General features: G+C 33.3%; 1 protein-coding gene across 18 annotated transcripts in view; it reads right to left on the bottom strand.

Moving 5' to 3' along the window:
- Pdlim5 (PDZ and LIM domain 5) overlaps positions 1-13,121 on the bottom strand; it is a 208,052-nt gene that overhangs the window by 93,171 nt on the left and 101,760 nt on the right. For 3 of the 18 annotated variants that reach the window (XM_074041379.1, XM_074041382.1, XM_074041383.1), the window contains 6 exons: positions 10,215-10,257; positions 8,156-8,574; positions 3,290-3,304; positions 1,136-1,153; positions 714-886; positions 377-413 (listed from right to left, as the gene is read on the bottom strand). In XM_074041379.1, coding sequence (XP_073897480.1) covers positions 377-413; positions 714-886; positions 1,136-1,153; positions 3,290-3,304; positions 8,156-8,574; positions 10,215-10,257 — 705 coding nt within the window. Of the gene's footprint in view, positions 1-376; positions 414-713; positions 887-1,135; positions 1,154-3,289; positions 3,305-5,406; positions 5,424-8,155; positions 8,575-10,214; positions 10,258-13,121 lie in introns of all 18 variants that reach the window. The other 15 variants (XM_074041384.1, XM_020165285.2, XM_074041389.1 and 12 more) reach the window with 8 other exon arrangements.

Here is a 13,121-nt window from a genome sequence, read left to right as displayed (position 1 = left end):
AGGTAGAGCAGTTATAGAAATACAGAAATTAGTCTACAGAGCCCTCGTGGAAACACAAATTTTTATGCCTAAAATAAAGTGAATACAAGACAACACATAAACTCATTCACAGAGATATGTAATGTTAGCACAGCATCCCCAAATATACCCTCTGTCCACTTCTTATTTCAATACTAAAGAGAATATGCCTTAGACATAAAATCCAGATGATATCTACTAATTTGGAAAAAGTTGTACATTTAGGTCACAATAAAGGCATCATGCTTAAATGCTGAGCTTCTATTCACAAAGACAAAATGTAACATTACACTCAAAAATTTGAAAAAACAAATTGAGATCATTCAGAAAGCATTCAATTTACAAAAAGAGAACTTACTTTGCCTTCTTTGTATTGTCAGTTTCAGATTCTTTCACTGAAATACAATAATACCGAATATTAGCTTGCTTTTTAAATTCAAAATCATTTAAGTAATTACCTGTATCAATCAATATCAAATATTAATTTCAAACAATTACTACGAAAAATTCTGTATTATGTTATTATTGGCTATCTGCCACAGTCAGCACTCTCTCTTCCTCCTCTCAATGTAACTCTTTGAACTAATTTAAAAGTAAACTGTTCCAAGGTTGTTTCCTAGCAACTACCAATAAGCCTAAACATTATTCATTGGAGCAAAGAACATTATCCATTAAGATGCCTAAAGTTCACTTACGATGTTCAGTCCCGGTGATCTGAGCAAGGATTCGGAAAGAGCGAGACTGAGTTGTTCCAGTCCTTGGACGCCAGTCTTCAGTGTCCTCAATCAGTCTCTTCTTGCTGGCATCACTGTGAGTGGGTATATGATAAAACTCTGTGTTGCGTTCCACAATGTGTTTTCTTGGAGGGCTAGGGGTAAGAATATATTTAAAAGAATTAAAAAATATAAAATTACATTAAGAGGATAAAATATTCTCGTGAATTATTTATAGTTAATACATTTACTCCTCACTGTTGCTTTTATATAAACAGTTGGCTTACACAAATGTACTTAATTTTTTTTTAAATAGACTAGTCTTTTTTAAATTAGTAAAATAAATCCATTTATTATGTTGATATAAACTAATACTAGAAGAATGTATTCAATAAAAAGATTACCGTTTAGGTGGGATTTTCCTTTTAATTGACAGAAGGCACCAGAAGAAAGATTTCCAACATGAAGAAAAGGAAAAGAAAATAAGGAAAAAAGAAAACTAGAAAAGGGAAAGTCTATAGTGGATCAACAATTTGAAATTACTTGTATAGTTCATCCTATGTCATATGAAACAAAAATATGAACTATGATTTAACCACAGTTAAACATCAATATGCTGCTAGAATGTATTGGCTTTCACAAAATTAAATGATCACATCTTCACAAGATCAGGAACCAAGAATAGTTTAATACAAGCTAAACTAGTAATTCCAAGCATTTTTTTCAAAAGGACCAGAAATGTTATTTTCTACAGTTTTCTCATTTGTGTGTATAGCTATCTTTTATCCTAAATGAAACAGTTGTGCAGAACGAAGAAGATATGTGGGATGTTAGAAACCACTTAGATGTTTATCAAAAAGACCAGGATTGAAATATTGGCTTTATCACCTTTCAGATGTGTGAGCCAATCAAATTGAGTCTCAGTTTTTTTTTTCACTTAAAAAGCAAGAATATCACATACAAAACAGCACTTGTCTGAAGTCTAAATACAACAGTATGTCAAAGAGACATGTTAACTATAGAGTTCAAGAATTTTCAATCTGCTAAGCATTCATTTTTCTATGAATGAAGCATAAATATTAAGGGATTTACAGTGCACACTACTTTAACACTCTGTGATCTACTGAACATAACAAGATATTCCATATTTTTTCCCCTCAAAATAAGATAAATGAGAACTATGCAAGGCCAAAGGTTTAATTTCAGAAGAGAAAAAGGAATGTGAGTCTCGACTAGCAGGCTACTCGAACAAGATCTGAATAGAGAAAGTGCTCTAAATGTGGCCAGATGTGGGTGGCAAGACCTGTTAGGTTTAATTCACTGCTAGAAAAAAATCACAGTGCTGTCAGCTTGACACATGACTACTGTCACTTTAATAGTTACACTACCCAAACTCTCTCACTATACTCTGGTGCTTCTCCTCCATGAAAACTGTGATAGGACTGAAGTTAGTAACACTGGCTTCACAGAGTCAGATGTTTCAAGCATTACATTCTTCACTCAATATGTGAGTTTTATGCAGGTCACTTAACTTCACTAAGTCTTAGTTTTCCCATTTGAGAAATGGGAATTGCATCCTAAAGGTGATTCTATGGAATAAATAAATAGATAATTAATGTAAACTGCTTTTCACAATTACTAATTCACACTAATTATCACCATAATATGTTCTTCTATCATTACTAAAAACTAACGGCACTGTACCACCTAAGACTATGGGTCATCGGTGTATTTATAAAAGAACAGCATCAATATTTGTGCACAAGACAGTAAGGTACACAATAATTGATAGTAACATCTCACAATTCCTGAAGTATCTAGTAGACCGTTACTGATGTAGCTATTTTAAAAATAGACAAAGCATTTTAAAACTATTAAACAGGTGAAGGTTACTTCATAAACACATTATTATTTTGGCAGTAAAATAGCTCTTTATTTTATGTAATTACTTGAAAAAGTTATACTCAGCTAATAAACATCCAGTTTTAAATTCCAGAAATTTATTCTCTGCATAGTTTATTTTTAAATGATAACAATTTCAAGTATACAACTTATTTTTTATCATCTGTAAAACTTTTGTCTATAAAAACACAAAAGAATGGTGTTAAGCTAAGACACTAAGAATTAACAACACGCCCCCATTTAGGTAGCATTTAACCACAACATACTTGCAAAATATGTAACACAATTTATCTTGGTTTGGAGTCTTGGGTTAAGTGATAAGAAGTTTCTAAACATATACATGGAGACTTCTTGTTCTGAAACTGACTCTGATTACGACAGGCAACATTGTCCATAATACTTATCCATCCCCAGAAGTAAGCCGATTAAGTTATTCCACTGCTGAAGGGTGGTGGGTGTTCCAAATATACCGACTGATATATTTGAAATTCTCAAGCATGAAAAATGTATGTTTCCTATGCTCCTTAAAATTTTTGACAGTTCTCATGAGATGATACTAATAAGATTTGCTGGTGGTGGTAAATTTACAGCAAGATGAAAAGGAACAGAAAGACAATTATGAAAATTGCACAACAAACCATTATTTAAGTACTTACACGGTGCCAGGGTTACTGAAGAAGGAATAATACACACAAGAAAGATGTGATAGAGAAGACAGTGATGTTCCCAGGATGATGGAAAACAGAGATGAGGGGTAAAAAAAAAAAAGAAAAAAATGAAATAGCAAAATTCAAAGCAAAGAATTGAAGTGAGGGTATTAACACAAAAACCATGCTTCAAAATAATCATATAAACATAGACAAATAAAAAATGCACAAATGTTAGTTAAAATTCTGTTAAATTGTTACTAGTAGGACAATTTTACCTGTTTTTAATCCTCAAAATGCTGAAAACTATTTTATATATTAATTAATGCTAGTTCATGTCTCAAGTTACTGAAAACCTAGACCCAGTATTTCTTTTTTTAAATCTAGGTTTTCGTAATATTCATTTTTATTTTAAGTCCAAATCTTATTAAGTTCCTAATAAAAGCAGATAATAAAGTAGTGTGATATAAAATGTAGAAACAGATCAGTTTAGACTCACTTTTAAAATTAAAAAAGAAAGAGAAATCATCCAGTCTCACATCACAGGAATATAACATTAACAGCAAGTGCAAGCTCTTCTTAAGTAACAAATATGTCAATGTGACAGCCAGATGATCTAACTCTAGTGGCGCTGCTCACTTCCCTGTGTCCTGGGCAAGTTGCAGTCTGCAGAAGCCTCTTTTTTCCCCAACAATGAAGTGGGTTGCAATTTTCTTGTCCTTCAGACTTCTTGTAAGGGCTTTTGTTTAACATATTTGAAGACACTTCAGAAACTATACAAACACTGGTTTGTTACTGAAATATATCCCCCAACTACCCAAAAAAGGTGCTTGCAAATGCAACTGTAGTTTACACACATGAATTCACTCACATAGCATCACTCTGACTCTTTCATCATTAATAAAAATAAATGCTAGCTCAATGTACTGGAAATACACACAAGAGTGGCAAGTGCATCAAAATTTGCCTTCAAAAGACCTAGGCTCAAATCTCTATCACTTAAAAGGAGGACGACTGAGAAAATTATGTAATTTCTCTGCACTCAGTTTAAGTGAGAATTAGAACACATAATGTATTTAGAAACACAGCAAAGTGAACAATAATATCTAATAAATTAATGAATCTGAATCATCAATTTAAAAACTATATTCAACTTAATTTTTCCCTTTTTTAAATCAAATTGTTTGTTACACTAGAATCTAGGAGCTGGCCAATTTTTGTCTTTAAGAAGTTATTTTTAAATAGACAGTAAATCATGGTTGGAAGATTCTTGCTTATACACTGCTATGCAGTGTTCCTATGCATATATAAAATGAAGTTATATAATGAGACCGCAATTAGAAAGAAGTTGCTCTAATAATTCAATAGTTAATCTGGGGATATAACCCAAAAAAGATTTTAGTATTTCAAATTCTACTTTATAATGTGATAATAAACTTTTGTACATGCTCAGAATAACTTAATTGATATAAAAGTATTTTAAGTTCTTATCTAATATGATTTTTTAATCTCACTTTAAACTAGACAGTTTAATGTCAATATGTACAGAACACAAAAAGTTTGAATGTCTTGCCTATGCCACCTGAAACATTTAATAAGTTATTATCTCACTTAACTAATTTCAAAAATGTATGGACTTTCTTTCATCTACATATACAACTGTACATATAGAGGTCTAAACCTGCCAGGAACAGTGAATTAAAACTCCCTAGAAAAATCAGAAAATTTCTCAGAGAATTTAATCTAGGAAACGCTGGCTTTTGCTATTAGTTTGGAATCAATTCAGGTTTATACATGCTATTTACTAGAGTGCAAAACTATTATTTCTCTTCTAGCTTTATCTTCGTCTTATTACAGTCTCAATAAGTTACACTCCCCCAAGCATTTCTTCTTTTCAACACAGCAAACCCCACATGTATTTTGACTTACTTAAATACTACTATCTATTACTATAAAGCAATTCGCCACAACACAGCAATGCAAACCAAACGTAATGAAAACACTGTATGTGGTTATTCTAAACTATAGTTCTTTTTGCAAAATGCAGTTTTGCAAAAATTGGGCATTCATGCTGTTTACTCATATATAAATCACCATATTTCCTCTCCAGTAATGTGGATACTAACTTTGTCACATGTGTTTTCTGCAAAGAGAAAAGCATTTTCAAATATTACTAGCACGTCATTATTTTTTTTTCTGTCTGCCAAAGCCAGGTTCTTCAAAGTACCACATAGGAACTGTCTGAAGCAATTTCAGTCCAAATAACTGAAAATAATATAGGACACTAAAAAGACTTACCTCCTGAAAGCAGTGGCACATTATAATGCAAGGACACATGGAAAGGGAAAAGGTAAATCAGTTAACTACTTGAAATAAAATAGTTTCCTTTCTGGTTTGGAGTATGAAATCCCATTCTGTTCTTCGTAGGGTAAGGAGAGTGATATAGAAAACAGCATGCCAAGACTAAATCAATAATTTGTACATGCAGGGTAAAGATTTAAATATGTTAAAGTACCTTAATTACTATTAATTATAAGAAGAAACAAGAATCTAGTATGATTAAGAAATATTCTAAAATTATCAATATAATTTTCAGATTTCCTACTACTAGAGAGGATGTATAGCTAACTAGAGCTTAGTAATGATGCTTAATTAACAAGCTTTTATTTATGCATTATGTTTATTAATCCAATGCAAAGTCTGGTGGGATGTCTATAAAACTGGAAAATTAGATAATCACTTTACATCCCTTAAAAACTAATAGTCTTCCTGGTACTTTGAGGAAAAAGATTTGAGTCATTTAACTTCACATCCTTCTGAACTTTTAAATTTTTGATTATTGGTAGTACTTTTTTGTTAAATAAAAAATAATAAAAAGCAACTATTCTCAACTGTACAAGTTTTATATTTGCCAACATTGTAAAAGTCCAGGAAATAAAACAGTAAAATGTTTGACAGAAAAACAGTCTGACACCTGATGCAGAAAAAGGGTTTGTAAGTATCTCAAAACACCTGCTCGGCAAGAGGACAGATATGACTTATTTTTAATTTCTCTAATCTAAATATAGTGTGAGAAAAATATTACAAATTTGTTTTACAATTTGATAGACACCATACTTTATTTTCAGAATAATTATGCTTTCATTGTCCTAACATCTGGACACCATTTGAAATCAAGCTATTTTTAAATATATCCAGTTTGCAAGTACAAAGCAGTAACTTGCTTCTTAATGATGCAAAACATGTAACAAACCCTTTTCTCTTAAAATTTTGCACAGTGCTGAATACCAGGCATGTGCTTAATAAACACTTGTAGACTGATTAAGAAGCCACCACAAAGGCCCTGAAACTATAGCACCGTCTAGTTTCAGCTTGAAAATAGGTTTTAAATCAATTCAAGTTTAATCAAAAAGCTGTGCTTATAAAACACAAATTTTAAGCTTACTTGAAATCCAGTACTTGCCCATAATATCAATTTGCTTTTACCTGTACAATTTTCCACTAGTAAGACTTTCTTACAAAATTTCAAGAAACATTAGAATAGATTTTAGTTAAGACACTAAGACTTCAGTAGACTGTTTTTCTACTGAAACTAGAATTTAATAAATAGCAAACTCTGTCTCAGTTTACTGTGGAGTTAGCATTTAATAGGCAGCATCTTTTCTGGTTACTGACTTTGATTACTTTAAAATTGCCTTAAAATAGACATACAGAACATAAACTTACAACCAAACACACCTCAACAATACATAGCGTTTCTCTTCCTCACATGAAAGAAGAAATAACATTCTTTGAAGGACACTAGTTTTCCTCAACATACATAGCAAAACTCTAAAAAGCTTCCCACAGCCACAAAGCCCTGGGCACAGCCCAGTAGCTGTTCCTCCAGAGCTCCTGCTGTGCCCAGCAGCAGCCTGGAACCCTGCCACCCTCCCTTTCAAAGCCCCAAAGTTGCCATGGCAGCAGGGCTACAGCAAGCACAGCCTCTTCACTATTTGAATTAGCATTCGGAAGAGATTATATCTCACAGAAACTATCCTCACAATTATTTTAATGATATTTTCCTGGAGACTGGTATTGATAAGAACCATCAAATGTACAGATTATTTCCTTAACAGTACATTTTTGTCACAATAAATCTAATCAAAGTGATTTTACATAAATGACTTTGCCTTGAAGTATCTTCAGTGAATTCCACAATACACAAAATGACTGTCTATAAATGAAGGTTGTGGAAAACATATATATAATCTTAGAACTGTCTGGCTCAAATAAGTTAATTTTAGAAAAATTGGATTTTTTATTATTACTGACTTCTTTTAAAGAATAAATTCTAGCTTAAAGTTTATCTGAAAAGAATGTTACCTCTCTGCTCTAAGCTAATGCTTCATACACAGACATAGTCAAAAAGTTGATTAACTTTTTTTCCTGTTTTTTAGACTAGTTCCTTGAGGAGAAAAAAAAACTTCTCCTTAGGGTCACATACATAAGCTCAGAGCAACTACAGTCAAACTGTTTAAGCTTTTCATGGTCAATAAAAGAATGGAAAATTTGAGTAACAGTGATCCAAGATTTGCCTTGCATTATAAGTGCCAGCTGCTCAAAGTTGTGCCATGATTTGGAGGAAAAGAGTGACAAGAGTATGTTACATGGCTCAGAACACATCAAAATGCGTTATTAGGTTTTGATTAACCTGTAACTGCTTTGTAGAAAGCATACAGTGTATATAACATAAAGGCCACTGTTAATGAAGCAAGTATAACTTCACCTTTCTTCAAAAAACAGCTGATTGGAGGGGATGTGGATTAAGTGTTTCCTGGAAATTACCTGAAAAAAGACTTTTGGTGAAAGCAGAAAGCACCCTTGGCCACCTACCCATTTTGCTGTTTACTGTCACCCTGGGATCCTCTTCTCTGTCCCTCTGCTATCTCCTGAGCAGTCTCGGAACACACGCTGGTGACTGTGGGCTGCCGTGGGACATTAACTGCAGTTTTACCAGCGCTCAGTGCAGGTGAACACTGGTCAGCACTAAGATTGGCATTAACATGCAGTCCAGATGCAGAGAATGGGGGAGGAGTGGCAGCAGCCACAGGTGAAAGGGAAGCATGTGATGAAGTGGTTGCATGGGCTGGGGTGAAGGCAGACGATGGTGATGGGATGGATGTGACTTTTGGTGAAGACACAGAACCAAAGGGCCGTGGTGCCTTATTGTAGGCCATGTTGGTTGTGGAAGTGACTTTGGACACAGCAGGAGATGTAATGGGCACAGGTTTAACTACTTCTTTAGGTTCTCCCTATGTGAAATAAAAATAAACACACACAAAAACATACCAAATACATGCAAAATATGTTCATTGAAAACACACAGCTGATTTTAAAAAGACAAAAAACAGTCAGGTTGGATGCTCAAATGTCACATTTACAAGAAAAACAATGGGTTGATGCAGCATATCATGCGTGCTAACTTGTCCCAACATGCACAACACAGATGCACACAATAAGCATATTTTCATTTACAAAAATGAAAAAAGTTTCAAAACTTTTAGGAAACAGAGCAGGAAAACCATCAGAAAGCCTGAAGGCCATCATAAGTATCAATTTAGATATATTCTAAAGGAAAACTTTTTAAATATCCCACAATAAACAAAATATTGCTAACTGAAACATTTTTATTTTAAAATATCAACAATCAATTATAACTCCATCTTTCAAACATGTTGAATTTTTCTCCACAGTGCAATTACTTGATTCATGCAGAAGCAGAAACACATTTTAAACTCTTCAATTAAAAACAAGGGGAGGAATAAGATAATTTTCATCTAACTCAGAAATATGCACTTTATAGGTATTTTGAATCAAGAATTTTTTAAAAACCTAAACCTTTAAAACAAACTGAACAGGATAAAAACAATTTTTTTTCTCCCTGAATGTTCTAAGATATGACTCACAGAGATAGAATAAAATTCTTTCCCTTTTCCAAAATAAATATTTAACAGTCTTATGAGGAAAACATCGATCTTAGATATTTCCTTATTGGCAGCAGCCAAAGGAAAAAATAGTAAGAAGGATCAATTGCTCCTAAAATTACCAGAATGTTTATAATACTCATTCCAAAGCATATCCAAAGCTTTTTAAAAATCAAATTAAGCCTTTATGATACTCAAGAACAAATCCCTACTCACCTTATCATCCCAAAAGAAAAAGTAATCAAATTTTTAAGAAAATATACAATCATAATTCTTGTCATACTCAATTTTAACAAGGTAATTTAATCTTAGGAATAAAAAAAAACTAATTGAGAAAGATAAGTAGCTAAATGCCTAGGCAAATCAATCAATAAATAAATTTAATGACTCACCAAAAATAATAGGATTAAAAACATGAAAAGGGAAAAAAAAAAGGGGGGGCGGCTGGAGGAGTGGCTCAAGTGGTAAAGCACCTGCCTGGCAAGTGTGAGGTACTGAGTCCAAGCCCCAGTACCACCAAAAAAGAAATAAAAAATAAAAAACTGAAAAGGAATAAGTCATATGTATATGAATAATGAACTCAAACTGAGGAGATTAAAAAAATAGGGTAGTTTGCCAATGACCTAAGCCAAGAATTATATCATAAATATAATTCTTGAATGCTATTAAAGTCCTCTGTGATATTTATTTTGGGTAACTATCTATTTATTCTTTTTAGAAAATCTACAAAGGTACAAAAATTAATACTAAAACTTAAAAATAAAAATGTTTTATAATATAACTTCATATGGCAATTCTGCATATGTTGATTTCCATTTTCCTCTTCATTTTTTAAGGAAAAAAATCATGAACAAAAACTATATTGCAGCTATAAATTAAATGTCACTATAGCTTGAGACAGAAACAAATCACAGTGGCTCAAAAGGACAATTAAATGGTAAGCAAATGATGCTAGATGAGAAACGCACCTTTTGAACAGGAACTGGCTCAGGCTTGGACATAGCCGATGCTCTAGAGGTGGGGGAGAGAAATGGAAAAATCCATGAACTATTGCAAACTTACAAACTTCAGGCTTAATGGAAGTTTTCCTATTGTGTACCTTAATATGCTAAACCATCCGGATTTACACTGTTCATAGTTTTGACTATTCACCATCTTCTAATTAGTTCATGCTAAGTCAATAGTGGCAAGATCTAATATCCTTACACACTAGGTATTCATTAGTAGTCTCTGGCTCCCTACAAACTCAAAAGGAAAGACAAACACTAATCCTGATTTCCTAATCCTTGAGAGGGTCTTCAGACATCTAACCTAAATCTAATCTCTAGTAGTATCTGCCCTTTTCCCTAATATCCATGGACATGTCCACAGAGTGTTGGGACTCTCTGTGAAGGTAATGAATGTATTCTGGTTGAACTGAGCAATCTCTTTTGCATTTATGTCCTTAAAAGCTATGCAAGTTAATGTATTTGCTATACTAAAAAGTAAACAGTACATTTTTCCATTAGGTCCTATTTTCAGTAAAGGCACTGACCATGTATCATCTGTATCTGTATCTTAGCACATTACTTAGCATGTAACAGGTCATCAGTAATAAACATAGAATGGGGAGAATAAGGAAATCCATATAAAAATCCATGCATACAACTTGACCACTTATAAATTCAAGTGAATTTATTCAATGTTAAAGTGAATGCCATTTTTTAATATTCCAGAAGCAATGTGATTTCTCTCATATCGTACCAGGTCAAGAATAAGAAATCAAGTGCAGAATTCAAGAAATACAAGCCCAGTAGGTAATTTTATTCTATAAAATGAGTTGTTTTACTTATAAAGACAACAGATCACAGATAGAAGACAGTGCCACAGGATATTGGGTCTCTATGAGCATAACCTAGTAATGAACCCTGATCAACGTTATAAGCAGCAACTGAATTTTCCAATAACAACTGCAGTTGGCTATGGCAGGCATGGACTGAACAACTGGCTAACCTAATGAAAGGCCACAACAGATGCTAACATTTGGTTACTGTAGTACAGGTTATACCCTGTGCAGTTGCATAACTTTCCATGTGTACTCTCAAACTGGCAATTTCCCTTTGAGCTTATAGAGTTATTATGACAAAGAAAAAGTTCAAATACCTAACAGTGGAAGCTTCCTTTCATTGAAATTTCACAAAAAATGTAATCATAAAGGATCTAATCATTAAAACCACCCAAGACATTATTGAAAGCTTGCCAGTAAAGAAGCCAGTATCCTTTTTCATCTGGACACTTTAGCACACATGGAGCATTTTTAGCAACATAAAAAAATTATAAAAAGAAAAAGAACAGGAATGTAAAACAAGTCCTGTCTGGAGGGTTGGTACCAGTAAGAGGAGGGAGGATATAAGGAAAGGGTATAGGAGAGTGACTGTAGTGGAAATATTATGTACTCATGTATGAAAATGGAAAAATAAGGCATGCTGAAAATATTACAGGAGGAGGGATAAAGGAGAATGATGGAGGGGGTGAAATCAACTATGATATAAACAAAAATACTTAACAATTACTAAAGTTACCAAACTAAGATTCAAATACATATATTCTATGTCTATGTCTATGTTGTTTTTTACTGGTGTTAGTTCTAATTTACACAGTGTTATGGCTAGGAATGTAGTTCCCTGGTAGAGTGTTTGCCTAGTGTGTGCAAAGCTCTGGGGTTTGAGCTACAGCATCATTAAAAAAAAAAAATCCATATATACACAAATAGTGTTACCAGCAACAAAACCCCAGAACAGTTAGTTTTCGTTAATTTTAGAATTCAACTTACTTTACTGAGAATACTGAGAATATACAGAATAACATACTTTATTAACTCAAAGTTCTATAAAAACTATTTGAAACATTGAATTTACAGAAAAAGTTTAAATATGAAATTTGAATATGTGTCCATTTTGCCTTCTGACAAAGTCTCAAAAGGGCAATGACATGAATTAAGAAAAGTAGTCAGCAAGTACCCAGGCCTTCTGGGAACAGCTGGGGAAAGAGCCACTGGAGAAGGAGTAGCCTGTGGCCTTAGGACTCTGCATAAGATGGGTAAGCTAGGAGCTGCAGGGACTGCACTCCATACCTTGCACTCACAGAGGACAAGTTTTCTAATAGCTCTGAAGCTCTTCTGAGAATGGCAGATGAGTTTGGAGTCTGGGATCTACCCAGAGTGCCTAAAATACATGGCCGTAATGTTGGAGGGGGTGAGGGGTTGATACTTCTTCCACAGGAGGGACTTCTATTACCTATTTTGATCTCGTATTTGTCTTCTCTTTTCCCTCATTTTTTTGATTTCCTGAAAACATGATATGTATGAGAGGTACTAAAAAAAAATCTACCAACTGCTATGTATTTTTGTGAGTTACCATCTAAATGTTTTCATTAAGTTCTAAAAAGTTTGCAACAAGTGAGTCAAATATGTAATATTATAAGATGAGATGATGGATAGCCATTAGATTAAATGTAATATTAGCTGATAAAATAAACAAGTCACCACTCTCCTACTGAATAAAACATATCAAACTCTTTAAAAAAAGATAAGTAGTCAGGGAAAAGAATGGCAACATGTGTTCAAAATTCCACAGTAGAATCCATTACAAAAATATATTTTTGTAGGGAAAAAAGTAGATTGGCTTGCAATTAAATGTCATATAAAATAGTTGATACTAGATGCAATAAAAATTCTTTCTGTTGGGTTTTTGTTTGGTGGTACTGTGGTTTGCTCTGGTTATTTCAGAAACACAGTCTTGCTCTTTGCCCAAGACAGCCAGAACCTTCATCATCCTCTTTTAAGCTTCAGCTTGTGACTGGGATGATAGGTACACACCACTATGCCCAGCTTTTTT

Source organism: Castor canadensis, chromosome 9, assembly GCF_047511655.1.
Source record: "Castor canadensis chromosome 9, mCasCan1.hap1v2, whole genome shotgun sequence".
NCBI classification, from domain to species: domain Eukaryota; kingdom Metazoa; phylum Chordata; class Mammalia; order Rodentia; family Castoridae; genus Castor; species Castor canadensis.
This window is presented reverse-complemented; position numbering and strand designations above follow the sequence as displayed.